This window comes from Sminthopsis crassicaudata, chromosome 2 (assembly GCF_048593235.1).
Source record: "Sminthopsis crassicaudata isolate SCR6 chromosome 2, ASM4859323v1, whole genome shotgun sequence".
NCBI lineage: Eukaryota > Metazoa > Chordata > Mammalia > Dasyuromorphia > Dasyuridae > Sminthopsis > Sminthopsis crassicaudata.
The window spans coordinates 137,242,356-137,268,386 of record NC_133618.1 but is presented as its reverse complement, the minus strand read 5'-3'; the positions used below and the strand labels follow the sequence as shown (position 1 = coordinate 137,268,386).

The 26,031-nt window shown below is 35.1% G+C and overlaps 1 protein-coding gene across 9 annotated transcripts in view; it reads left to right on the top strand.

The window, feature by feature from the left end:
• The window catches only part of SLC20A2 (solute carrier family 20 member 2), a 111,360-nt gene that overhangs the window by 68,717 nt on the left and 16,612 nt on the right, over nucleotides 1-26,031 (top strand). For all 9 annotated transcript variants that reach the window (XM_074287371.1, XM_074287375.1, XM_074287373.1 and 6 more), the window contains 3 exons: nucleotides 4,112-4,252; nucleotides 5,816-5,901; nucleotides 7,985-8,081. In XM_074287371.1, the coding sequence (XP_074143472.1) occupies nucleotides 4,112-4,252; nucleotides 5,816-5,901; nucleotides 7,985-8,081 (324 nt within the window). The remainder of the gene's footprint in view (nucleotides 1-4,111; nucleotides 4,253-5,815; nucleotides 5,902-7,984; nucleotides 8,082-26,031) is intronic.

Genomic DNA, 26,031 nt, shown 5'->3' with positions numbered 1-26,031 from the left:
AAGTGTTTTTGTCACCTATTCATAGTAATAAGCTTTTCTTGGTAGTCTTAGACTTGTCTCAAATCAAGGGAAATGTGTTCAGAGCTAAATGAAATATGCTAATGACCTGAAATACTAGTATTAGAGTGCCCAACTTTGAAAATGTATCCACAGTCTTTAGGCAGAAGTCTGGATTTGGGGACACTGCTATGCTCTTAGATGCATAGACTTTTAGGACCAGCAGGGACTTTAGAGATCATTTAGTCCAGAGCTTCTTAACTGTTTCCCTGTGACAGTCTGATCGAGTCCTTCTTAGAATGTTTTCACAGGTATAAAATAAAATATATAAGATTACAAAGAAAACCACTGATAGTGAAAGTTATCCATTTAATAGCTAAACCAATTAAGATTGAAGTAATGAAGTATTTTTTCCCATCCAAATTCATGGATCCCTTAAAAGTCTTTGATTCAGTTATTTGCGGTACCCCACAATAAAATGTGTTGAAGGCAGTGATAGTGGTCTTGCTCCTTTCCCCAGATGGAGGTGGCAGCAAGTAGATGATCAACACAGGCAGGGTAGGAGAGGAGAGAGGTCTGGGCCAAGAGGTCAGCTCGCACTTGACTCCTGGAGTGGGGAGGATGGCGTGGTAGGGGAATCACCAAGGCCCCACGATGGGCTGGGGTCCAGCCAGTATTTCTTTTATCACTAACTTTGCTTAAATTCAGGTAGCATAAGGGTTGCCACACCTGAGTCAGAGTGGCTTACTTCAGCAAAGACATTTTGAGAGGAATTGCTTGAGACATCTGGATGCTACTAACCCTAGTCTCTGCTCCAGAAAGTGTCTGAGTTTCAAACAAAGCCTAAGATGTTTTATTCTAACATTTGTCCTGGAATTTTGGCCTCCTCTTCATTGAAATTGCTGATCACAATTTATTGAATGTTATCAAAGTTTTCTTTTCGGGAAATGAGCGAGTTTTGTAGCAGTCACATTTGTCTCAATAGCAGGGAAAACACATTCATATTTATTCAAAGCCAGCTGTAACTAAAATTTCCCATCGGTTTGTTTGAGGGATGTTTGGGCTCAGGGAAAGAGGAATACTCAGAAGGGTTGTTGTGCTTCCTTCCCCCTTCCTTCACCCTTCTCCCTGTTCCTTTTAGTTTATGGGAAAAGTGATGTTTTAGCAGAAAGACTTTCCAGAGAGCACAACTGGGAGCAGTACCCGAAGTAATGCAGCTTAAAGACTTATTCTGCTGTTACCTGGGGACCCCGCTAGGACTTGTCGAGAGTCACCTCCTGATCCCTGGCTCCATGCCAGGAGAGTGAGAGGCTCCTGGGTGCCCATTACCTCAGCCCCCCATTGGAGCTAGTCACCTCACTCAGCACTTCCCCTTTTTCCATTCTTGTTTGCTTTGGCTTTATTCTTCTTGGTTTATACTTGGACAAGCAGCAAGTCCCTCTTCCCACTTTAGAGGAAAGGGACAAGATTTAATAAGGTTTTTATCTACTAAAATAATTGGAATCCTTTGGACTGGGAGCTCTTGTAAACATAAGGTGTTTTTTGTTTTGTGGTTATTCCTGCTCTGGTCAAAACCAAAGCTCATCTATCCAGATGCCTGGATTTTCCCAGTCCTCGTCTTCTAAATTCAACATCCATTTCTTTTTTTCCCTTCTCCCCCTTGGTTCCCTATTTTTTCCCCTTCTTGGCTTTTTTACTTTAGAAACTCTCCCTGCAAGCTTTGTGTCTCCATGCATTCTCATGATGCTGTGCTGGAGTCAGGTTGATTCGCTTGGGCAGGATGAGTTGTGAGTAACAGCTGAATTTCCTGAAGTGGGTTGGGGTCTTGTTTTGTTTTCCTTTCACTCCAGCACAGCCCCTACCTGGCTTGCTCGTTGTCTCTGCTCCTTTGCTTTGACTCCTTATGCTAGCTGCCTCATTTGAGATACCCAGTGTTTGTAGAAGCCTTGTAGGGACCTCAGCCCCCGGGGGATGTTGAGCATCTTCTCAGTGGCAGCCCCTGCTGCTGCATGAAGAAACCACTGCCTGCACTGCCCCCCACTCTCCTCCCTCTGGCTGCCCTTCCAGTGACCACCCCTCGCCCTCCAAGTACCTCCCCTTTCTTTGTACCATCTCCTTTCTCTTTCCTCTTCCATGTTCCCACCGGACTTTGCCTTAACCATTCCTTTTCTTCTTCCTCAAAACCTTTGTACCCCAGGACTTCTATCTTTCCCCCTACCCTCCTGCTCTTTTATCTTATAACTCCAGTCCTAACTGCTATAAGTTCATCCTTTTATTTGTATAAGACCCCTTCATCATGTGTTAAAATATTCCTTTTTATTTCCCACAATTCTTCTCCCCGGGCTCAAACCTAATCCTTCTCCCCCATCAATCTTCACCACTGTCCTGAAATTCTTCCCCATTGTCCTTGATCAAATCCCAATGTTAATCCAGGGTCTTTCATTTTTTTCCCCAAGTTTCCTCTCTTGCTCTTCCTGTCCTTTCAGATGCCCCATCATTCCTTTCTGTCCTCCCTCCCTTCCTTCCTCCTTCAGTCAGTCCCTGTGTCCCCTGCTTCTCCCTATAAGCTTTCCTGCTCCAGGACATTATTATATGGTCAGCCAGAGAAAGCAGTAGCAACTTTCATGAAGGAAAACTGCAAGGTCTGAATTCAGTTGGGTGAGTTTTTAATATTCTGTTACCTCATTAGAATATTAGAAAAAGTTTTAAATGTAAATTGAAAAATTCTTTTTAAAAAACAATTTTGATTTCATATCATGAAGTGCTCTCTCTCAAATCTTAGATTTTTCCTAGTGAACCCTTGCCAGATTTGGAAATCTCAGGGCCCACGCTGGGCAAGCCTGGGTGCTGCCATGGAACTTGTTTTCAGTCCAGTGACTGGCAAACACATTAGTGGCCACTTGCCTTCTCCCTCCTTCACACGTTTTGGTGCATGCACATGTCATTCCCTAGCTTTCATTGACTCAAAGGTCAGCATGCACAACACTCACTGATCGAAGCAGCTGTCTCTGTTGCTTCACAAATAGGTAGAATTACTGTGATCATACAGATATTTGTTTTCCTGTGATTCGTAAGATTTTATTTGAATAAAATGCCAGGAGCCTGCCTAAAAGTACTGCTGTTGCTGCCAAGCAACTCAACTTTTCTCCAGAATTAACATTTGGGATTAATAACCTACTCTGCTTATCAGCCAAAACCTTTGTTCCCTTACAACTTAGTATTTATATTTCAACAACTGTTTCTGAAAGTGATCTCTCCCAGCTGAGGCTTTAATGCTCACTGCAAAATTTGATCTGCTTATGAAAATGTATTCTGAAGAGAACTAGAGCCTAGAAAAATATTACGCTTAGAAAAGATAGTGACATAAAAGTGAAATGACAGTGTGCTAGACTCAGGGATTATTTTAATTCCTAATCAATAAATAAAATGAATAAAGGAGAGTCACCATGACAGGCACTGCCCCAAAATGAATACTCATAATATAGTGCTAAAATGTCAATAGCACTCCAATAGTCCCCTTTTGGGGGCTAAAGGCCAAAAAGTAATGTTAGTATGTTTGTTACGGTCTAAACTGGCATTTCAACATGGCAACATGAGAGTGGAAAAGGACCATAGACATCATCTAGTTCTACCTCTTGTTTGAGAGATGGGAAAACTTAGAACCCCAAGAAACCAGATGATTTTTCCAAGGTGACACAACTGATTAGTCTATGAGTCAGGTCTGTCTGCCAATAGATAAATAAGATATCATTAAAGAATCATGAAATTTTATAGCATACATGTCATCTTTATTGTTTCCTTTTTTTTTTTAAGTTTTTAATCCCTTGCTTGGTTTTGACCAAACTTCATAATAGAACATGTCCATCATCACCAATAACTAAATATGGAGAAGTTGGGGTTAGTGGCAGGAGTATTTTCTTTGAAGTATAGAATCATCAAAAGCTGAGGATTCTACACATCTTCTGACTGTTAACACATTAGAATATTTTTTTAATCTAGATGTAACACTGTGTGAAATATATTCCATAGAAAGACTTATCTGAGTTTTTATTTATGCCTTACTAGAGCTCTTCATCTAATTCTTTTTTCTTTTTTTTCATCTTTCAATTTCTAGGTTCTGCTGTTTGGCAGCTGATAGCGTCATTTTTGAGACTTCCAATCTCAGGAACCCATTGCATTGTGGGTTCTACCATAGGATTCTCACTTGTTGCAGTTGGTACAAAAGGTGTACAGTGGATGGAGCTTGTCAACATTGGTAATTGTCATTTCCTTTCATATAGAGGAATAAATTTCCTTTCATATATAGGAATAAATTGGGAAAATCTTTGTTAATAAGAAAAAATTTTACAGAAAAATGTCTTACCATTTTTCTAAAGTCTGAACATTTTTGTCCTATTTTGATTATTTAGGAGTCATATATGTGTGATATTTCCTTAAATTATTGTTTTGTGTTTGAAACACAACTATAATAGAGATTGTGAAATGTTTTATGTTAAAAATTCTTAATAGTCATTCCTTTTAAATACCCATTAATCATTCAGCCTTGAAAAATCAATGTCTATCTATTGTTCTCAGGAGGAACAGAAATAGTGTGACCATGATGACCAAGATTAGCTAGCCCTTAGTGAGAAAAAAATGCAATAAATGAATAGGAAGTGGAGTTTGTGGCAATGGGTAAACCTAAATGATATTGAATTTATAGAATTCCTAAGATCATCTATTCAGTTTGGGATCTGGCTGTCCTGGATTCCACCCAAAGAAAACACCCTGACTCTTCCTATACTGGCCTTGAGGAGGAACAAGGCAGTAGTAGGGATATAGATGGAATGCCAGGAAATTCTGGCATTCTATCAGCTATTTTAGGTTATCAGCAATCAGATGAATAATAAATCTAACCCCTTCAATACTCCATCTCTATCCCCCATCATTCCCAGGGATTCTACAGAGACATAGCATGATTCTGATATCTTCTCTCTCTTCTCTTTCTCTCTTAGTCTCCCTATTAGTTGGTCATTGATGATCAAGCCAGAGGAATCTGAATTGAATAGAATTAGCTAAATACCTGGCTTGACAGGCTGTAACCCAGTTAAGAATATTCCCTGAGAGTAGTGAAAATATAGCAGAGCCTCATGAGTGTCAAAAGGTTAAATAATCACTTGGGAGCAATCAGAACACAGAGACCAGTTTGGGAGTTGTTCAATCTAGGAATTGGTTTAGCTATTACATTACTCTGTCTCCATAAGTGAAATAAAGGGAGGAGAAAAGGAGTCCAGTGAGCATTCTAAATTCAACTTCTTGAGAAAGGAAGATCAGAGGAGGAAATGATGTGACTGTGTACCCATGATGTCTATATTCTCAAGTAACTTTGTATATGTTTATATAAATGTTAACTGTATATGTGTGAAAAGCTAATGTTGAAGTTTTATATATAAGTTGTATCTTAAGCTTGGTGGGTGGCCCCTAATATTGACATGCCCTTTGTAAAATTTTAGGATGAAATTTTTTGTAGATCTGACAATTTTTTAAACTATGTGTAAAACTAAAATAATGTATGTAGGAAAATGTATTTGTTTTTTTAAAGGAATTAGTAAGAACAAAAGAAATTTTATTATTATTAATTAGGAAAAAGTTATAAAAGTTGTCTTTTCTAACTAAAACACTTTAAAAATGGAATTTGATGGAATTGTAAAATAATTCAAAGAACCTTTTTATGTGTAATATGCCAACTTATTATATTATACAAACTCATGCATGATTTTGTAGAATATTAACATTTATTAGATGTTGTGTTTTTTGTTTTTGTTTTTTAATTATTCAGTTGCTTCTTGGTTTATATCTCCACTGTTGTCTGGTTTCATGTCTGGCGTGCTGTTTGTGCTGATTAGAATTTTCATCTTAAAAAAGGTAAGCAGAATTGACATTCTTTGATAGTCTTTCAATGCAAGTAACATTGGGAGGGAATGGAAATAGAATGACTTTCATATTCTGACACAGTCCCTGGGCTGGGAGGGAGAACCCTACTTTGATTTAAGGAGCTAAAAAGGAAATTTCAAAGATATTAATTGTTCAAGGACAGCATGTCTGTCCCCACCCCTTGCCCTCCACTTCCTCCCATCTACCTAAAACCAAAAAGAATACTTTCTTTGTCTTTAATTTAGACATTAATCAATACCCTTGATGGTAGTACAAAGACTTTCAAGAGGAAAAAAAGTTCTCTGAAATTAAAATTTGTAATGGATGAGTCTTTGCTAGGAATTGGAAATTGTGTAACTTTGCACTGAAACACTCCTGAAGTTTCCTTTAAACCCATGTTATTTCCACATTGCTTATGAGTCAACAGCCTTTACAAACTGATGATTTCAGGAAAAAAATAATGGTGGGATGAGAGAAGAGAAGAGTGTGACATAGTAGAAAGAGTGCCAGATTTGAAGGAAGTGCACCTGGCTTCAAATATTGGTTCTGTGTGCCCAGAGCATCACTTGCCCTTTCTTGTTCTCTATTTCCTCATGTACAAAATGAAGGGACGGGAACAAAGGAACTTCAAGGTCCTTTCCAAATTGATGTCTGATCCTGAGATGAAGAGAGTAGCTATTAAAAAAGAACATTGAAACTAAGAGTGGAAGCCTTGCCATTTATATGAAAACATCTCAGATTAACATTATAAACTGATATATTCTTTAATTTTACTGCTAAAGGATTTTCATGATGCCTTTAAAATTAGGCTGAAGCACTCTCTAAATAGGTTATCCTTGATGAAGATTATGAATTATGGTCATGAGTTATATTCTTCCTGAAGAATGACTTTGTATTCCTTTGTTGCTTCTCTCACCATCTGTTATAGAGTTTTTGTTTTATGGGTAATTGTAGCAGTATCAGCTGCTTAAGGTTAGTATGTTAAATATTTTAGGAGAATTAAAGGTAAATAGATAAACAAGGAACTGAGGCTTGGATTCTACTCTTATTTTAAGAGTTTTATTAGAAACAGTATAGTTCAATGAGTTTTTTATTTAATAAGATGCTCTTCAATAATTAATGTTGAAACTGTCATTTTATAGCACATATAGCACAAATGACTGAATGAGTTTTCATGCTGAATGTTATTAATGAACAGAAATATTCTATAAGAAATTTAACTCAATCCAATCCAAGCCAAAACATATTTATTAATCACCTTCTATGGTCAAGTTACCATGTTAAGTGCTGAGTCTACAAATATAAAATGAAAAATAGTTCCTGTCTGCAGTGAGCTGATAGTCTTCTGGGGTTAAAATTCTTGTTCAGTTGTGTCCAACTCTTTGTGACCTTATTTGGGGGTTTTCTAAGTAAAGAGACTGGAATGGTTTGCCATTTCCTTCTCTAACCCATTTGACAGATGAGGAAATTGAGGCAAACAATTAAGTGACTTGGCCAGGGTCACACAGCCAGTATGTGTTTCAGGTCAGATTTGAATTCAGATCTTCCTGCCATCTGACCTGGCACTCTGTCCTGCACCACCTAAATTGGTGCATTTAACTTGTCAGAGGAGTTAAGTGAAACTTATATCACAGGAAAAATCATCAAAGTCCTTGACAGAAACAAAATTGTTCGTATACATGCTTTTGTAGAAGTGTTCTTTGCCCTTTTTAGGGGGTCATAGCTTCAAATTAATTTTTCCAAAGTGGTCATTAAACACAACAAAATGGAATTAGCCAAAGTAGTAAATGAGGAACTCTCCTCTGGCCTAGATAGCCTTTATCTATCAGTTCTTTCCTGCTTGTAATTCTGCTGCAGAGCCCTGGCTTCAGCCCATCTGCCTGGGCCTTTGAATGGCCATTTGTTTAGGGAAAATGGCTCCATGCTGGTGCTGTGGTGGGGAAGTGGCCAGCCTTCCCCTCACACCTGGAGTGGGGGAGAATGTCTTATAGCCTCTTCTTTCGTTTCAGTTTGACTATGTTGTTTATAGAAGCTGATGAATTTTGACATTCCAACGTGTCTCATTATTACACAGGAGGACCCAGTCCCCAATGGTCTCCGTGCACTTCCACTATTCTATGCTGCTACCATAGCAATTAATGTATTTTCCATCATGTACACAGGGGCACCAGGTAAGAATTACTTGGACATTCAAGTCTGGTGGGAAAGGATTATAATAGTTTTTTTTTTAAAGAACTCTGATTTATTTATGGCTTATCTGTTGGTGATAACTTTAGAGAATGGTGGGGTATAATAAATGCGATGACCTTAGGGGTCCCTTCTATTTCTAAAGCTGTGCACTTATAACTTGGAATCAGAAATTGTATGTCTCAATCCTAACTCTGGGCCCTTTAGGCAAGCATTTCACACTCTGGGGATGAGCTTCTTCTCATACAAAATAGGGGGTGGGAGCTGCTAGGTGGCACAGGGGATGGAACACACTAGATCTGAAGTCAGGAGGATTCGAGTTCAAATTCAGCCTCAGCCACCTTACACAAACCGTATGACCCTGGACAAGGTGCTTAATCTTGATTGCCTCACAAAAAATAAAATAAGGGAGGGGGAATTGGGTGGTCTTTAGGGTCCTAGGATTTGGATTTGGATAGTAAAAACATTGTTATAGAATAGTCATGCATTTGCTTGCTTTGTACCTATAAAGTTTATGATATACAATTATTATTAACTCAACCCTTCTGTGATGGTTTTTGTTCTCCTTTGGATGTATATCTATGCATCAGAACTTTAAGTATTTTATCATTTTTTTTCCTTTTCCTCTTTGTGGACAAAAGATCCATGAATAATGATACACATATTAATTAATAGTTCACGTACCAAATAAATATTATTCTTTTATATTCAGTTTTTGTAGAATTCTCTTGTTCTCCTATATATGATATGCATCTTCAACTCAAGCAGAGCCCACAAAAATTTTAGGAAACTAATTATATCAAACTCTCTTATGGAAATATTGTTATAAATTGTGTTACTTAGTATATTCTAATAGGTTCATTCCTTCAAAGATCTGTGATTTTCATTGGTGTGGGGTCTCCCTTCCTTGTGATACACAGAAATTGTCACAAAATAGCATGATGTCATTTAAGTATTGTGTGGATACAGATCACAGAAACCCTGTGACTTAGTTAAAAGAAAAAAGAATATCACCTGATGGTTACCCTCTGGGGCCTGAAACTTTTTCTTCTGTTCTCTTTACAAAGGATAAAGTAAAAGACAGAATAAAAATTTAATAGGAAGATGAAATGCAAGAAAAATAAAGAGAAAAAGAAGTATTTGTCTTGATTTTCAAGTCCCAACTAAAATCCCTTCTTCTGGGGGGAAGGTGATAAAAGAGAGGGCATATTGGGGGAGGGAGTGATCAGTACTAAAACACTTTTGAGAAGGGATAGGGGAAAAGGAGAAAGAAAATAAACAGGGGGAAAATACAATTAGCAGTAGTAATTGTAAAAAGAATTTTGAAGTAAGTTTCTCTATAAAGTCCTCCTTTCTCAACCACAGAGGAAACAGTCAAATTTATAAAAAATAAGAGTCATGCCCCAGTTGATAAATGATCAACAGATATGATCTATGCCCATAGGGCTATAAATTGATACATATTTTTTGACCTAATAACCCTACTAGTAGGAAAATGATTTGTATGTACCAAAAATATTCATAGCAGCTTTCAGGGTGAAAAAAATGGAAATTGAGGGGATGCTCATCAATTGAGGAATGGCTCAATAATCTGTGGTCTGTATTTGTGATGGAATATTATTGTTCTTTGGGAAATGATGAGAAGATGCTCTCAGAAAAAAAAAGAATCTGGAAAGTCCTCCATGAAGTCAAACAAAGTGAAATGTACTATATATAAAGTAATAACAATGTTCTGGGATGACCAGCTTTAATGACTTTGTTATTCTCAGCAGCACAATCATTCACAACTAATCTGAAGAATTTATGAGGAAAAATCCTATCCATATCGAGATGGAACTGATTGTATCTGAATATTGAAGTATTCTCTCTCTTTTTTAAAACTTAATTTTTCTTGAGAGTTTTTATTTCATTAGGGTAGGAGATCTGTTTTCTTTCAACTTGGTTTTATGGAAATGTTTTGTATAACTTCACATGTGATTTCTCAGTTGTGGGTGGGATTAAGGGAGAGAACCTAGAACTCAAAAATGTAATAACAAATATAATTTTTTATTTAAATGTAACTGGAGAAAAATATTAAATAAAATTATAATAAAAAATAAACCCCTCCTTTTCTAGGAAACCTTTCTTGATTTCCTTAACTCTAGTGCCTTCCTCTATTGATTATCTCCAATTTAACCTGTATACTTCACATTTGTACATCATTGTTTGCATATTGTATCCCTCCTTTACATCCCTAACACTTAGCACCTGGCATATAGTAAATATTTGCCAACCAATTCCTATTCATCACATCTTACAGTAAATAATATCTTGTCATGTTTATATACCATAATGTATTTAGCATAAAACTTCTAAATGATCAATAAGCCTTTGGCATCTGAATCAGCAATCACAGCATTTACTGATGGAGCCAAGGTCAATATCATTGTCAAATAAGAAAAAAACATAAAGAAGGGGATATTGATTATGAATGTCACAGCTCCAACCTGATTTGTTAAGTTGTAGACTCCACAAATTGGGAAGTGGTTATCAATATAATATCTTGATTTCTTAGAGACAGCAAGGAAAAATAGTTGCCAAAACAAGGAGGTCAAAAGAGCCCAGAAACTGCCTCACTCAGCAAATGGAGATATTTTAGCAATTAAAGGTAATTCCTTTATAGAGTACAAGCATAATTGTATATTATTACAGAAGAGAATGAATTATAAACATATATTACTTTGGAAAATAATAATAAAGGTTTAAAAGAAAATATATCTTAAGAAAACTAGCAAAGCCAGATTCTCCTGAGACCATTTGCAAGTGAAACTTGTAAAGATCTTAGGTAGGAATTAAGTAAAGTATCAGCTCCCATTTCTGTAGTAATCTTTTTAATCATTAGCAATATTAGAACTGCCACATATAGGTTTTACCATCTCTGTACCTGATAGACTATTTGAAAAAGTAATAGTAGCATTTAAAAAGGTGAAATTGGAAATAAGAGCAGGACTGAAACCAAATGTATACCAAAAACATATGTGCTAGAAGCAACATAATTTTAAGCTGCTCAGGGATTGTTTTTTCAAGATGTTCTAAAAGAATGGAAAAGATCACATACTTTTGATTTGAACTATTTTTAACTCCAAACCAAATCTGTATAGTTGCTCTATTTTTTCTTTCTTTCTAATACTTTTGTTTGTAATGTGTAGTACCTTTTTAACTATTTTCAAATGCTTCTTTTTTTAACCCTTTTCCCATGCCTTTCAGTCATCTCCCATCTCTGTGTTCTGGTTCCTTCCCTATTTGCCCACATCTGCTCCATCCCTTTATCCCTTTTTAAAAATTATATTTTATTTTTATCACAGTTAAAATTTTTTTAAACATATGTGGGTTTTTTTTTTAATTTTGAGTTCTAAATTCTATCCGTCTTTCCTCTCGTCTTCTCCCTAAGATGGTAAACAATTCAATAAAGGTTATTTATATGCAGTCATGTAAAACATTTCCATATTAGTCATTTTGTACAAAAAGCCTCAAGAAGGGAAGGAAAGGAAAAAAGAGAGAGAAATGTAATGCTTCAGTCTTTATTCAGATAATATCAGTTCTTTCTCTGGAAGTAGATTGCTTGTTTCATTATGAGTCCTTTTGACATTGAATCATTGCCTTGCTGAGAATAGTTAAGTCTCTCACAAATTTTTATCATACAATATTGCTATTATTTACAATATTTTCCTGGTTCTGCTCACTTAACTTTGCATCATTTTATATAAGTCTTTCCAAGTTTTTCTGAAATTATCCTGCTTCTCGCTTCTTATAGCACAGAAATACTTTATCACCAATACTCTAATACCGCAATTTGTTCAGCCATTCCCCAGTTGATGGCCATTCCCTTGATTTCCAATTCCTATCCACTACAAAAAGAATGACTATAAATATTTTTTTATAAAGACGTTCCCTCCTTATTTTTTCATATCTTTGGGATACAGGCCTAGCAATGGTATTGCTTGATCAAAGGGGATGCCCCTTGTTTTTAGTTCCAAATTGCTGTCCAGAATGATTGGATCATTTCACAACCTTACCATTCCTCGAGCATTTTTTCATTTTCCTTTTTTTTTTTTTTTTTCTTATTAGCCAATCTCACAGAGTTGTTTAAATAACCTTAGAGCTGTTTAATTTGTACTTCTTTAATCAATAGTGATTGAGAGCATTTTTTTTGATATGACTAAAGAAAACTTTGATTTTTTTTTCTTTTGAAAAATGCCTGTTTTTATTCTTTGACATTTATCCATTAAGGAATGACTTGTATTCTTATAAATTTGGCTCAATTCTCTATACATTTGAAAAATGAGGCTTTATCAAAGATATTTGATACAGAAATTTTTTCTTAATTTCCTGCTTTCCTTCTAATTTTGGTTACATTCATTTTGTTTGTGGAAAATCTTTTTAATTTTATATAATCAAATGCTCTTCTAGTTTAGTCCTAAATTCTTCCTTTACCCATATATCGGACAGGTAAATTATTCCATGTTTCCCTAATTTGCTTATTGTATCACATTTTATATGTAAATCATGTATCCATTTTGACCTTATCTTGGTATATGCTATGAAATATTGGTCTACACCTTGTCTCTGCCATATTGTTTTCCAATGTTCCCAGCAGCTTTGGTCAAATAATTAGTTTTGTCCCAAGAGCTTGTATCTTTGGGTTTATATATACTAGATTACTGTGGTCATCTGTTCCGCTGATGTACCATACTTTCTTTGCCAGTATCAGATTGTTTTGATGATGACTACTTTATCAAAGTTGGAGATCTGGTATGATTAAGCCACCTTCCTAGACATTTTTTTTTCATTGATTCCCTTGATATTCTTGTTCTTTCAGATGAATTTTTAAATTTTTTTTCTTTCAGATGAATTTTGTTAAGCCAGTCTGTAAGCAATTGATATTTTTCAGTTATTTAGATCTGACTTTATTTGTGTGAAAACTATTTTGTAATTGTGTTCATATGGTTCCTGGCTTTGTTTTGACATGTAAACTCTCAAGTATTGAATATTGTCTACAATTATTTTAACTGGAATCTCACTTTCTTTCTCTTTGTACATCTTCCCTTTAAAAAAAAAAAAAAACCTTCACTTGAACGTGCCATCCCCTCAGACTTCACTCTAAACTTCTTGTTCCTTTTTTACACTCCAACTTCTCAAAAAAAAAACTATCTATGTTCAATACCATCACTTGCTCACTTTCCATTCACTTGCATTTCTGATTCCTAATCCCACCATTTTTCTGAAACCATTTTCCCCTGGCTTCACAATAGTCTTCAAATTACTAAATTCAATGGCTTTTTCTTGGTCATCATCTTTCTTGATATTTTTGCTGCTTTTCATACTGTTCACTATCCCTCTTTCTAGGGAATACTCTGTTTTACATGAGTTTTCATGACCCTGAACATTCTCTGTTCCCTTTCTACCTGTATGATCATACTTCTCAGGTTCCATGTTTTATCCCCACTTGCACAAGTATACTTTAGGGCTGCAATCTGGATCCTCTTTTTTCAGTCACAACTAAGCTCACAAATGAGAAGCAGCAGATGATAATATATGAAAAGTACATCATGACCTTCAAAATAAAAAAATAACAAATGCAAAGCTTTACAGAATACTGTATAGAGTCTCTGTGGAAGATTGATGATAAAGTATTTCCAGGAGCTGCATAAGATGAAACAATATGAAAAGGTTATAGTTTAGTTCAACAGAAAGACTTCCCATTCTGAGAAAATCATAGATCTTTCAAATATTCCAAGGATCGTGAAAACAAGATGATAAATTCATTGCATTTTTTCTTTTCTTTCTTTTTTTTTTTTTTTTTTTTTGCACTAGGAATGGACCATGGCCACTGATTTTATCTAATCTTGTTATAATTTTCACTCTGGATCTTGGGTGGCCTTCCATATGGTTTTCATAAAGATTTTATAGAGATGAGAAAGTAAGCATATGACTTATCTTCTTGGTTACCTTTTTGAGCACGTTTTTGTGATTTTGAAATTATTTCCTCTTTAAGTTTCCTTGAAAATCAATCTTTTAATGCCTTCAAAACATGTATGACCTCCCACAAAGATTTTCCTCTATCTATTTGGACAGATTCAGCTATTCTTTCTGACTTAAAAGTGTCATTTTCCCTTCCTCACATAACAGTGAACTGAAGTACTAGAATCCAAATGTTATAATTCCACTGTCATTAATAATGAAAATATATCACTATAGAATCAGTGGTAGGATTATTGTTGTTGGTTTTTCTTTCACATTTATTTATGATCATCCTTTCATTTTCATATATAAATGCTCTTGTAATGATCCAGCTTTCTGGTCTTGTGCCAAGCATTCTGCAGACTTCTTTTTTTTCCCTTTAATAGCTTTTTTTTTTTTTTTTTTTTTTTTTTTCCGGCTTTAAAGAATGATTTTGTTAGAAATCTTTTGACATCCTCTCTGAAATGTTTGTAAATGAATTTGTATTCTAAAATGGTATTATCCTTGACTGGCATATTTCTATTTGGCATAGAGATTAAATTTCTTGTTAGCTAAAAGAGTTTCTGGGCTTTCAGTTCTATTCACTGAGGCAGCTGTTAAGTTGATTAAACTTTTCTTTAAATAATCATTTATTATTTTGAACTCTGCAAACACCAAGAAACATGAAAATTTCCAAATACAAAGAACAGATAAAAAAGAGGATTGGGTATGAAACTATACCCATGAAACCATGAATCTATTACATCTAACTTAATTTTTTTTTTTAAAGAACATAATGTAAAATTAATTAAGTTAGTTTCAAATTCATCCTGCTGGTCTGTGTCTCCATTTGAACTTACTTCTGTTCTCTTCTTTGCATTTAAAAAAATGTTCCAGTGACCCTCTTTTATTTCTTTTCTTTTTTTTAGAAAGGGGACGTCATTATGACTAGTTTTCTTTTCCTCCTACAATTTTTATAGTCCTTCCTTGTAACAAATAAGCCAAGAAAAAGCAATAAATATATTCAGTGGTCATGTTCAAAATATATGTCTCATTCTACTTCTCTACAATTTTCTGTTTTTCAACCAGTACTAAATAGTTTTGATAATTACTTCTCTATAGTATAGTTTGAGATCCAGTAATATGTAGCCCCTTTTTTTTTCATTATTCGCCTTGAACTTCTTGAGAGGCAGTATCCTTTATACATTGCAGGCTGGACTTGGATTCAAAGAAATTTGAGTTCCAATACCTTTTCAGATTCTTTCTAGCTGAGTCTCCAGAGCAGACAAGTCACTTATGTTTCCCCTAAGGTTTGTTAGAATCAGATGATATAGCATTTGTAACATGCCCTCCTGGCAGTTACAATTACTAGTCTGCCCTAGGCCCAACAGAATACCTTTGACCACTGACCTTTGCTGTGTGAACTCTACCCGGCTCCCCTCCTCTGAGGCCTTCAGAGCTCAAAAAAGATATACATTTACCAAAGATAACATTGTTAATATTTATTATTTAACATTTATTTAGCATTTATTATGATTTAACATTTATTATTAATAATAAATGACATTTATTATTATTTAACATTTAGCTTGATAGGCCCTCACTGTTTCTCCCTCGGCCCTCCTCCTGTGCCTCTTGATCAGTGTCCTCTCAACCCCAGGGCTCTTCCCCAGTGATCCACAGGCTTATTCCACAGAGGGGAAAGGCCTGGACCCCCTTTAACAATGTGCTGCTCTTCTCTCTGGCTTCCAACTCTCCATAATCCTGTTTTACTGGATGGGGCCGCAGCTTCCCTGTGCTCTCCTCTTTGGTTCAATCCATTTTCCCAAAACCCCTAAAAATGTTTTCAACACACACACACACACACACACACACACACACACACACACACACACACATACAGAAACACACACACAAAAAAAAGATTGATTGTACGTGAAACTGTGAACTTGGGCTCTATACCGGGCTTTGAAACACCTGTGTTGAGCCCAGACAAGCCACTTCACTGTTTGTCTCGATTTCTTCATTGGTAAAATGAGCTGGAGAAGGAACATGGGGAACCATGTTAGTCTTTTTTTTCTGTTTTATTTTTTATCAATGTGGTTTATTAATTATTGTGCCCAAAGTGATGTGATTCCCTTTTTGGCCAGCTCTCAGAGCAGAAGCCTTAAGTCATTCTTATGTCTTTAGGCAGCCCTCTGCAGATGGCCACTCAAACAGCCAGCTATCATGTGACCCAGGACCGACCTATTACACCCTGGGCAAACTTGCTTTTTAGCAATGTAGCTAGAGTAGAACTTTCTTTTTTTTTTTTTTTCAGGGACTGTCCTTACAGATCTTCTTTTCTCAGCTCTGGTGAAGCCTTGTAGCTGCTACTCTGGGAATTTTCATCTCTGTTCCCTTTGCTATAAAAACCTTTACTCATAATAATAATAAAAGCAAATTAGGAACATTTCACTCTCCATTGTTAACAAAAACGAGGGCAGTCACAAACAAAAATCTGAACCCAGTGAAAGCCCTACATAAGTACCACAGCATCCTTCTGAAGCTCTGGTTTCACCAATCTGTAGTGAAGAAAATGAAATTACCCCCTTGCACCCAAGCTAACTTCATCTGCAGAATTTTTGCTTCCAGAGGTGATCTAGGTATCACTGTACTAAGACACTGACGTATAGAATTGTGAGAATCTGCTGAATTCTTAGACCTCATTTTAGTGTCCAATGTTATCTCCAATCATAACAGCAGAATTCTTTAAACAAAACAAATTTTAAATTGTTTTTATGGTTTAAATAAATATATGTACCCTTTCTTTTCTTTAAAAAAAATTCTAACATAAGATTTGAAAATCTAAATTTACAAGACCAGTCAAATGCTTTTATCTTTTCACTTTACAGAAGGAACCACAGTGTTCCTTTAAATGAATTCCTCTGAATCATTTTATATATGACTTTGCTTTCCATATGCTTCTCTTTCCTAATCTGTTAAAAAAACAGGGAATGAGTCTCAGACATGATGTTACTTCTTAGAGAAGTAACTTTCCCCCAAGGCCCAACCAATGCATTGGCTCCCCACTGAAATAATACAGCACTTACTTTGACACTAAAGGTCTCAAAAGTCGGGTCAGACTGGGAGGAATCAAGGTTTATCATTCTACCTCCCTAGATTATAAGAAAGTCCAGTTGCCACCCCAAGTAGTGAAAGGGAAAAGGGAGTGAATGAGAAGATAAAGCTGGGAAAAGATGATGAAAAGAGATGCAAGCAGTAGCAAAGAGAAATGATGTGATATAATCATGGTCTTAAATTTTATAGATTTGATGTAAGTATTATTTATTTTTTAGATTTAAGTAACATAGAATCTTAAAGTCTATAAAAACAGATCTAAAAGGGCAGCTTAATTCCTACTTACCCCATTCTAGCATACCTCCCTATAAATAACGCCACACCAAATAACAATCACAAAGTTCAATAAGAAAATATAGGAAGTGACTTTATTTGCTCCAGCCAGAAACTCACAGGCAGTAGGCCCAGAAGAAAAGGCAAGACAATACAGATAAACATAAAGATAGCCTCTTCGCCTGAGCCGAGGTGGGTCAGAGACATCTGTCACCTGTATTTCTACCTCCAGAAACCGTAAGGATAGAACACTCCTATAAGAGAATCCTAGCATGTGCCACAATGAAAAGTAAGTGGACTGTCAGTGACCAGGTCACTCAAACTGGGTCATCCAGACCTACGGGTTCTGAGGGCCCCACCACTATCTCCTGAGATGCCATTGAAGGTTCTGATCTCAGCACTCTAAACCACAAGATTTCTAAGAGAAGCCCAGGCCTTGTGCTTGTAGCTAGAAACATCCTAGGATGGAGAAGTCAGCACAGGAACTCATATGACCCAGGTGGAAATCAAACATGCCCAACTTACTCTCCTAACCAAAAAGTATAGGAGGGATATGAGGCTAACCTGGTATAAAGCCCCAATTCAGGAATTAAGACTAGAGAGATGATTGAGCAGAAGAGGAAGATACTGATCACTTTTAAGAACTGTTATAGATCCATAGTTAGCAAAATAAATAAATAAATAAAATGCAGAAAAAGAATGTAATTCTTTAACCACTGAGAGTGGAGTCTCAAAGAAATAATTGGATTTTCCACAAGGGCTATATGACTACCTAGAAATTGATGAAACAAATAAGATGAAGTAAAAATTTAAGAGGAAAGAATTAGAAGGATCTGTAACTTAGAACACAAAATGTAAATCTTACCCAACTAATGGACTCCCTGAAAATTAGAATAGACCAAACAAATCAATTACTTCATGAAACAAGAAGACGTATTTTGGAAAAATCAAAAGATTAAAAAAAAATAGAAGATACTGTAAGTTGTCTGTTTTTGGAAACCATTAACTTGAAAAATAGATAGATGAGAGAGAATTCAAGGATCATCAGGCTCTCTGATGGTACCAAAAAAGAGTGGGAGGAGTGAAAATAGAAAATTCACCAATTGATTACCCCTGAAAAGAAATAAAATGTAAAGTCTTAAGAAATGCAGCCAAAATTCAGAACACCTACAAGGAACCAGAGTCAGGATCATATAAGATATGGCAGCTTCTATTTAAATTAGAGGAAATTTTGTCATCCAATATTACAGAAGACAAAAAAAATTTGCAGCCAATACAAGTTTACATTGAAATGCCAAATATAATCCTAACAGGAAGAAAAGCCATCTTTTCTTTGTTTATTTGTTTTTTTGAATTATCTTTATTTTTTTTAACTTAATGGTATTTTATTTTTTCATGTGTAAAGATAGTTTTTAACATGCATTTTTAAGATTTTAGTTCTAATTTTTCCCTCCCATACCTCTCCCCTCCCCAAGACAGCAAACAATCTGACATGTTTTATATATATATATATATATATATATATATATATATATATATATATATATATGAACAAAAGGGGAAAATAGTATGCTTTGATCCTCATTTAGTTGCCATAGATCTTTGTCTAGATTTATATGGCAATCTTCCATCCCAAGTCTGTTGAAATTGTCTTGGATCACTGTATTGTTGAGAAAAGCTAAGTATCAGAGTTGATCATCTCACAATCTTGTTTTTGCTATATACAATATTCTCTTGGTTCTGCTCACTTCACTCAGCCTTAGTTCACATAAGTCTTTCCAGGCCTCTCTAAATCATCCTGCTCATCATTTCTTATAGAACAGTAATATTCCATAACATTCATATACCATAACTTATTCAACCATTCTCCAACCGATGAGCATCCACTCAGTTTCCTTGCCATTACAAAAAGAGCCACTACAAACATTTTTGCACATGTGGGTCCTTTTTTCCTTTTTTATGATCTCTTTAAAATGCAGACCCAGTAGAGAGTAAGAGTGGTTTCCTCTCTCCTTCCTTACCCACTGACCCCTTTTCACCTTCTCTTCCTCTAAGGCTCCTAAGTGCAGAAAAATCAGAGCCTCTATCAAGAGAGACTGACCTTGTTTGACTGGGGCCTTTCTGAATGGGCCCCATTTCTGATTCCATGCCTATTGCAGTCATAGAGGCTCCTTCTCACTTCATGTTTAGCATGGAACCGGTAACAGAATTTCTGCAATTACTCTCCAAATCTCTCCAAGGCGTTTCCAATACACACCATCATGCCCTTCTTAGAAGCAGGGTCCCCAGTCCTTTCCATGTAGAAAACTGTAATCATCAGTCACCCCATTCCCCATTAAATTAAAAATAAATAAAATGTAAAAAAACTGACTATGTAATATAATGCCATTGGCTGTGTAAGGACCATAAAAAGTTTAGTTCTTTCTTCACGGGATACTTGAAAATTCCTATCAGCTTTGAATGATTTGGAATACAAATTGTAAAGATGCTTGAGGTTAGAGTTAAACCATTGTTCATTATATCTTTGCTATTTGGAAAAGTACTGAAGATGAGATTCAGTGGTTGAATCTTAAGAATTGGAATTTTGAATTCTCAGAGATTGTTCTTCACAGTCATTTTTTTTGGCTAGTTTATGCATATTCTACTTCATCCATACATTGTAATGATATTCCTATTGCTTTTATAGAATTTGTAGTGTTTATAGTATACCTATATATAGCTCTACCAGAGTGCTGTGACATAGTCACTTAGAAACAGCTAGAGATCTTCAAGAGAAAGGTAATCCCATGCAAATTTATTTTTATTAGAGATTTACTTGCATATAAATCTTAAAATTTGAGAAACAAGCTTTGTTCTATATATTAGGTTGTCCACATTGTTCTTCTTAATAATTTTGTATTCACAAAACTTTATTTCAGTAAATTTGGTATAATTTAAAGCTCCAAACAAGCAAATTGGTGACTTATTTTTCTTAAGAATAGGTTTTAAAAGAACTAATGTTCTTAATGTACGAATGCTAATTACTAAATTACCTGATCTTTATGGACCTTTTTCTCTTTCTACATATTACTAATCTATCTATTTCAGTCACTCACTTTGTCGGCTGCTTTTCCTAGAGTTTATTCACTATTTCTTCTTTCTCTTAATTTCTTTACCTCCTGACCTATTTTTTTAGTCAGTCACCTGGTTCTCCTTTCATATTCCTATAAACTCAATGGGAGAAGGGCACTTCCTTCAGTTTGAGAGAGCTGTATTGCTAATCTGGTTTTTGGTTTGGTTTTGAGTTTTTTTTTTTCAACCTGCTTGATTGGACCAAGGATAAACTTTTTAAATAAGAACAATGGAGGAATTTGCAGAATTTTGCTCATTGAAAATGTGACCTTCAGATTCCTATTGCTTAGGAATAGGAATTGCTTAGGAAAATTGCTTTATTTGGTCAACTTCCCTTATCTCCTTTTGATTGGTTATTTGTATTACCATTCAGGTTCCCCCTTTCCCCCAAGACACTCTAACTAGGCTTACTAACTTCCAGTATTGGTGATCTCAAATAATAAAACTCCCTTCCCTTTTTAAAATAAGTTTTTATCAATGTCTTGTTTTCTTTACATTAGTGTCATTTTTGTCAGGATTACTCTTTTTTTCCCTCCCAGAGAGCCTTCATATAAAATAAATAATTTAAAAAAACCACAAAAGGGGAATGGGTCAGTTGAACTGATTAAAAAATATATATCAAAAAAGCATTAGAGTCTTGTACTATGTGCAGCATTTATGGTTCCCCTTCTCCTACATAGATGGAGTAGAGTGCCTCTCATATTTCATTTGTGTTAGGCTTGTTCTTCAGCATTTTGCAATATTCATTTTTGGGGGTTTTTTTTGTTTGTTTTTTGGTGTGTAGTTGTTCTTCCCATTTACATTGTCTCCATCACTGTGTATATTGTTCTGTATCAATATATGTATATCTCTCTGTTTTCTGCATTCATCACATTAATTATTTCTTACAACACAGGAAGAAACTTATATTCATGTCATTACATTTATGTACCATAATTGTGTTTATTCATTTCCCAATTGATGAACATCTACTTTGTCTCCAATCCTTTTCTATAACAAAAAGTGTTGCTATAAATATTTTGATGTGTTAAAGAACTTGGGGTATAAGTTCAGAACTGGAATTCCTGGGTCCGAAAAGTTATGGACATTTTATTTTCATCACTTTCTCTGCCTCATTCTAAATTGCTCTCCAAAATGTTCGTACTAATTCACAGTTCTACCAACAATGCACCAGTGTGCCCATATCCTCACAATCCCTTCAGCACTGGTCATATTTTATCATTTAATAAAGCTCTATTGTCTGGGATCCAAAATAGGACTGAAGGAGGTAGGACCCAAGAGTGTCAGTAGTAGGATCCCCTTAGAATTTGTATTTAGCTATTAATATATGTTTGTTTTCATTAAAGGCTTCTATTGTGTGCTCTCCTTTAAGATGGTCTTGTCTCACCATTAAACTCAGCTCCTCGGAAATATTTGTTTTGTTGTTAACCCCCTACTCTCTTTTGCACAGAATAGATGCTTAATAAAGGTTAACTGAAATAAGAAAAAGGATAGTTTGTATTACCAACTTTGTCTCTCAGTATGACAAAATTTAATTTTGTTGTCTACTAAATGAATCAAGTCATTTCAACTGAGATAAACACTATTAAAGATGAGTAGAGCTCATTCTGTCAATGAGCTTTAAAAAATGCGGTATATCTGAATGCTTGAAACATGAATACTCACTCAAAATCTAGACTCATGAATGCTGATTATGCATACATTGCTAGATAATTTCACAAACAGTATCCATTTCCCTTCTCTGGGTTGGTTAACATGATTCTGCCTTAATATCCATTATTGGATTTAGCTAAAAAAGAGTTTCTCCATATTCTGATTCCACAAACAGCTAATATTTCATAGGCAAGGAGAATTATGAAATCCATTGTCCTTAAAAAACCTCTTTACTTTTGTATTTGGGTTGTTTTTTTTTTTTAAATGAGATTTGTGTATGTGGTCAGAATGTCTGCCATGTACATTTTACCAGTACTACTGAATGCTGAGGAGGCCACAGTATCTTGGATGTGTGCAGTGTTCCAGACCTCAGCTTTATTGACCTTGGGGGAAGATTGACTGACTCATCTTGTAATTACATTTATCTAATCATAAATTCAGAGATTTACCAGATTCACTTAGTCTCTATCTTCTGCCTACAAACATGCTCAATCCTAAAAAATTCACAACCCTTCCCTTGACCTTACTCTGTTCAGTTGAGCTAGCATCTCCTCTGTCTCTTCTCTGCCAAACTTCTTGAAAGAGCGATCTGCATTCATTCACTTTTTGCACTTTCTTACAACTTACTCCTCAACCCCTGGCGGCCTGGCTCCTATCCCCACACTCTACTGAAACTATTTTCTCTAAGGTTGCCAGTGGCCTGTGAACAAATGGTCGACTCCAAAAGCCTTTTCTTTTCTTTTCTTTTTTTAATGTTTTATTTTCCTCCTGTAATATATAAAGACAGATTTTAACATTCATTTTTTATAAATTCTAAGTTCCAGATTTTCTCATCTTCTCCCTTCCCTAAGTCAGTAAGCAATTTGATATAGCTTATACATATTCAGTCATGCAAAATGTATTACCATATTAGTCACATTACTAAGAAAAAAAAAAGACATAGATCCAAAGGAAAAAACCCATGAAAAAATACAGAAGGTGAAAAATAATATGTTTCAATCTGCATTCAGAGTCTGTCAGTTCTTTCTCTGGAAGTGGATAGGGCTTTTCATCAGAAATCCTTTGGAATTGTTTTGGATCATTGTATTGCTGAGAATAGCCAAGTCATTCATGGTTCTTCATCATATAATATTTCTGTTAGTATGTAAAATGTTCTCTCCATTCTGCTCACTTCACAGTGCCTCAGTACATATATTTTCCGATGCTTTTTGAAAGCTCATTATTTCTTATAGCACCATAATATTCTATTATAATCATATATCACAACTTGTTCAGCTATTCCTTAATTGATGGACAGTTCTTCAATTTCCAGTTATTTGCTGCCACTAAAAGAGTTGCTATAAATATATGCATATATATATATTTCATATAAATAGGTTCTTTCTCCTTTTTAAAAAATATCTTTTGGGGATACAAACAGTACTGATATTGCTGGATCAAAGGGTTTGCACATCTTTGTTGCTTTTTGAGCATAGTTCCAAATTGTTTTCAAGAATGATTGGATCAATGAAAAAGGGGACTCACATGTGCAAAAATGTTTGTAGCAGCCATTTTTGTAGTGGCAAAAAGCTGGATACAGTGGCTGCCCATCAGTTGGAGAATGGTTGAACAAGTTATGGTACATGAATATTGTGGAATATTATCGTTCTTTGAGAAATGATCAGCAGGATGATTTCAGAGGGACCTGTAGAGAATTACATGAATTGATGCTGAGTGAAGTAGTTAAAACCAGATGAACATTGTACACAGCAACAGTAAGATTATACGATGGTCAATTCATCGTGGCTCTTTTCAACAGTGAGGTGATTGAGATCAGTTCCAATGGACTTGTGATGGAGAGAGTCATCTACACCCGATAGAAAATTGTGGGAACTGAGTGTGGACCACAACATAACATTCTCACTCTTTTTGTTATTGTTTACTTGCATTTTATTTTCTTTCTCATTTTTTTCCTTTTTGGACTGATTTTTCTTGTGCAGCATGATAATTGTGGAGATATGTGTAGAAGAACTGCACATGTTTAATATAGATTGGATTGCTTGCCCTCTGGGAGAGGAAGTGAGGGGAAGGGAGGGAAACAGGGTTTGGAACATGGGGTTTTGCAGAGGTGGGTATTAAATTATCTCTATATGTGTCTTAAAAATAGAGAGCTTTCATTTACTTTCTTTTTTTATCTGATTTTTCTTGTACAGCAAGAACATTGCATAAATATGTTTATACATATTGGATTTAACATATATTTTAACATGTTTAACATAGATTGTTTGCCATCTGGGGAAGGAGGTGAGGAAAAGGAAGAAAAAATCTGAAGGCTATGCAAGGGTCAATGTTGTACATATGTTTTGGAAAAGCTTAAAAAATTTTTAAAAATAAAAGTAGAGAACTTTAATGAAAAAAAAAAAAGAATGGTTTGGATCAGTTCACAACTCTATCAGCCCTGTATTAGTGTCTCAATTTCCCCACATCCCCTCCAACATTTATCCGTTTCCTTTTCTATCATATTAACAAATCCAATAGGAATGAAGTGGTATTTAAGAGTTATTTTAATTTGCATTTCTCTAATAGTGACTTAGAGCATTTTTTTTTCATGTAACTATGGATAGCTTTGATTTCTTCATTTGAAAACTGTCTATTCACATATTTTGACAATTTGTCAATTGGGAATGACTTAAATAACTTACTTCTCTATATGTTTGAGGAATGAAGCCTTTATCAGAGACTTTTGCTATAAAAATTGTTTCCCAGCTTTCTAGTTTCTTTCTAATCTTGATTGTATTAGTTTTGTTTGTACAAAAATTAAAAATAATTTAATATAATTTAAATTATCCATTTATATCTAGTAGTACATTTTGTCTCTTGTTTGATTATGAATTCTTCCCTTTTCTGTAGATCTGACAGGTGAGTTATGCCATGCTCTCCCAATTTGCCCTTTATGTTTTAATCATATACTTATTTTGATCTTATTTTAGTATATGGTATAAGATTTTGATCCATATCTAGTTTCAGCCATTACTATTTTACAATTTTCCCAGCAGTTTTTGTCAAATAGTGAGTTCTTATCCCAAAAAGTTGGGATCTTTGGGTTTATTAAACACTATATTACTGTGATCATTAATTGCTGGGTAGTAATAGATTGCTAATCTATTCTCCTTATCCACCACTGTATTTCTTAGTACCAGATAGTTTTGATAATTACTACTTTCTGATACAGTTTGAGATCTAGTATGACTAAGTCACCTTCCTTCACATTAGTTTTCTAATATTCCTTTGATCTTTTTGAGTTCTTGTTATTTCTTGAGTTTTAGTTATTCTAGATGAATTGTTATGATTTTTCCCTAGTGCTATAAAATATCTTTGGTAGTTTTCTTGGTGTGACATTGACTAAATAAATTAATTTTGTCATAGCTATTGTTTTTATAATATAGTCTCAGCCATGAATAATTAATATTTTCTCATTTTAGATCTGACTTTATTTGTGTGAAAAGTATTTTTAATTGTGTTCATATGGCTCCTGGATGTGCCAGGTATTTTATGTCATAGACAGTTATTTTAAGTGAAATTTCTCTTTCTGTCTCTGACTGCTGGGCTTTGTTGGTAATCCAGTCACCTTTTCCTGTTATCCTCCTTGACTTACCTCTAGCACTTAACAGCCATAGTCCCTTCTTACTTCCCTCCTGGAAGCACCTGCCCCCCATTGATGGCTTTCCCCTTACCTCTCTTTGCTGCTCCTTTGTTGGCTTTCCATTTGCATTCTGTCCATTAGAATAAACAAAATTCCTCAGCCCTTTTCTCTTTTTT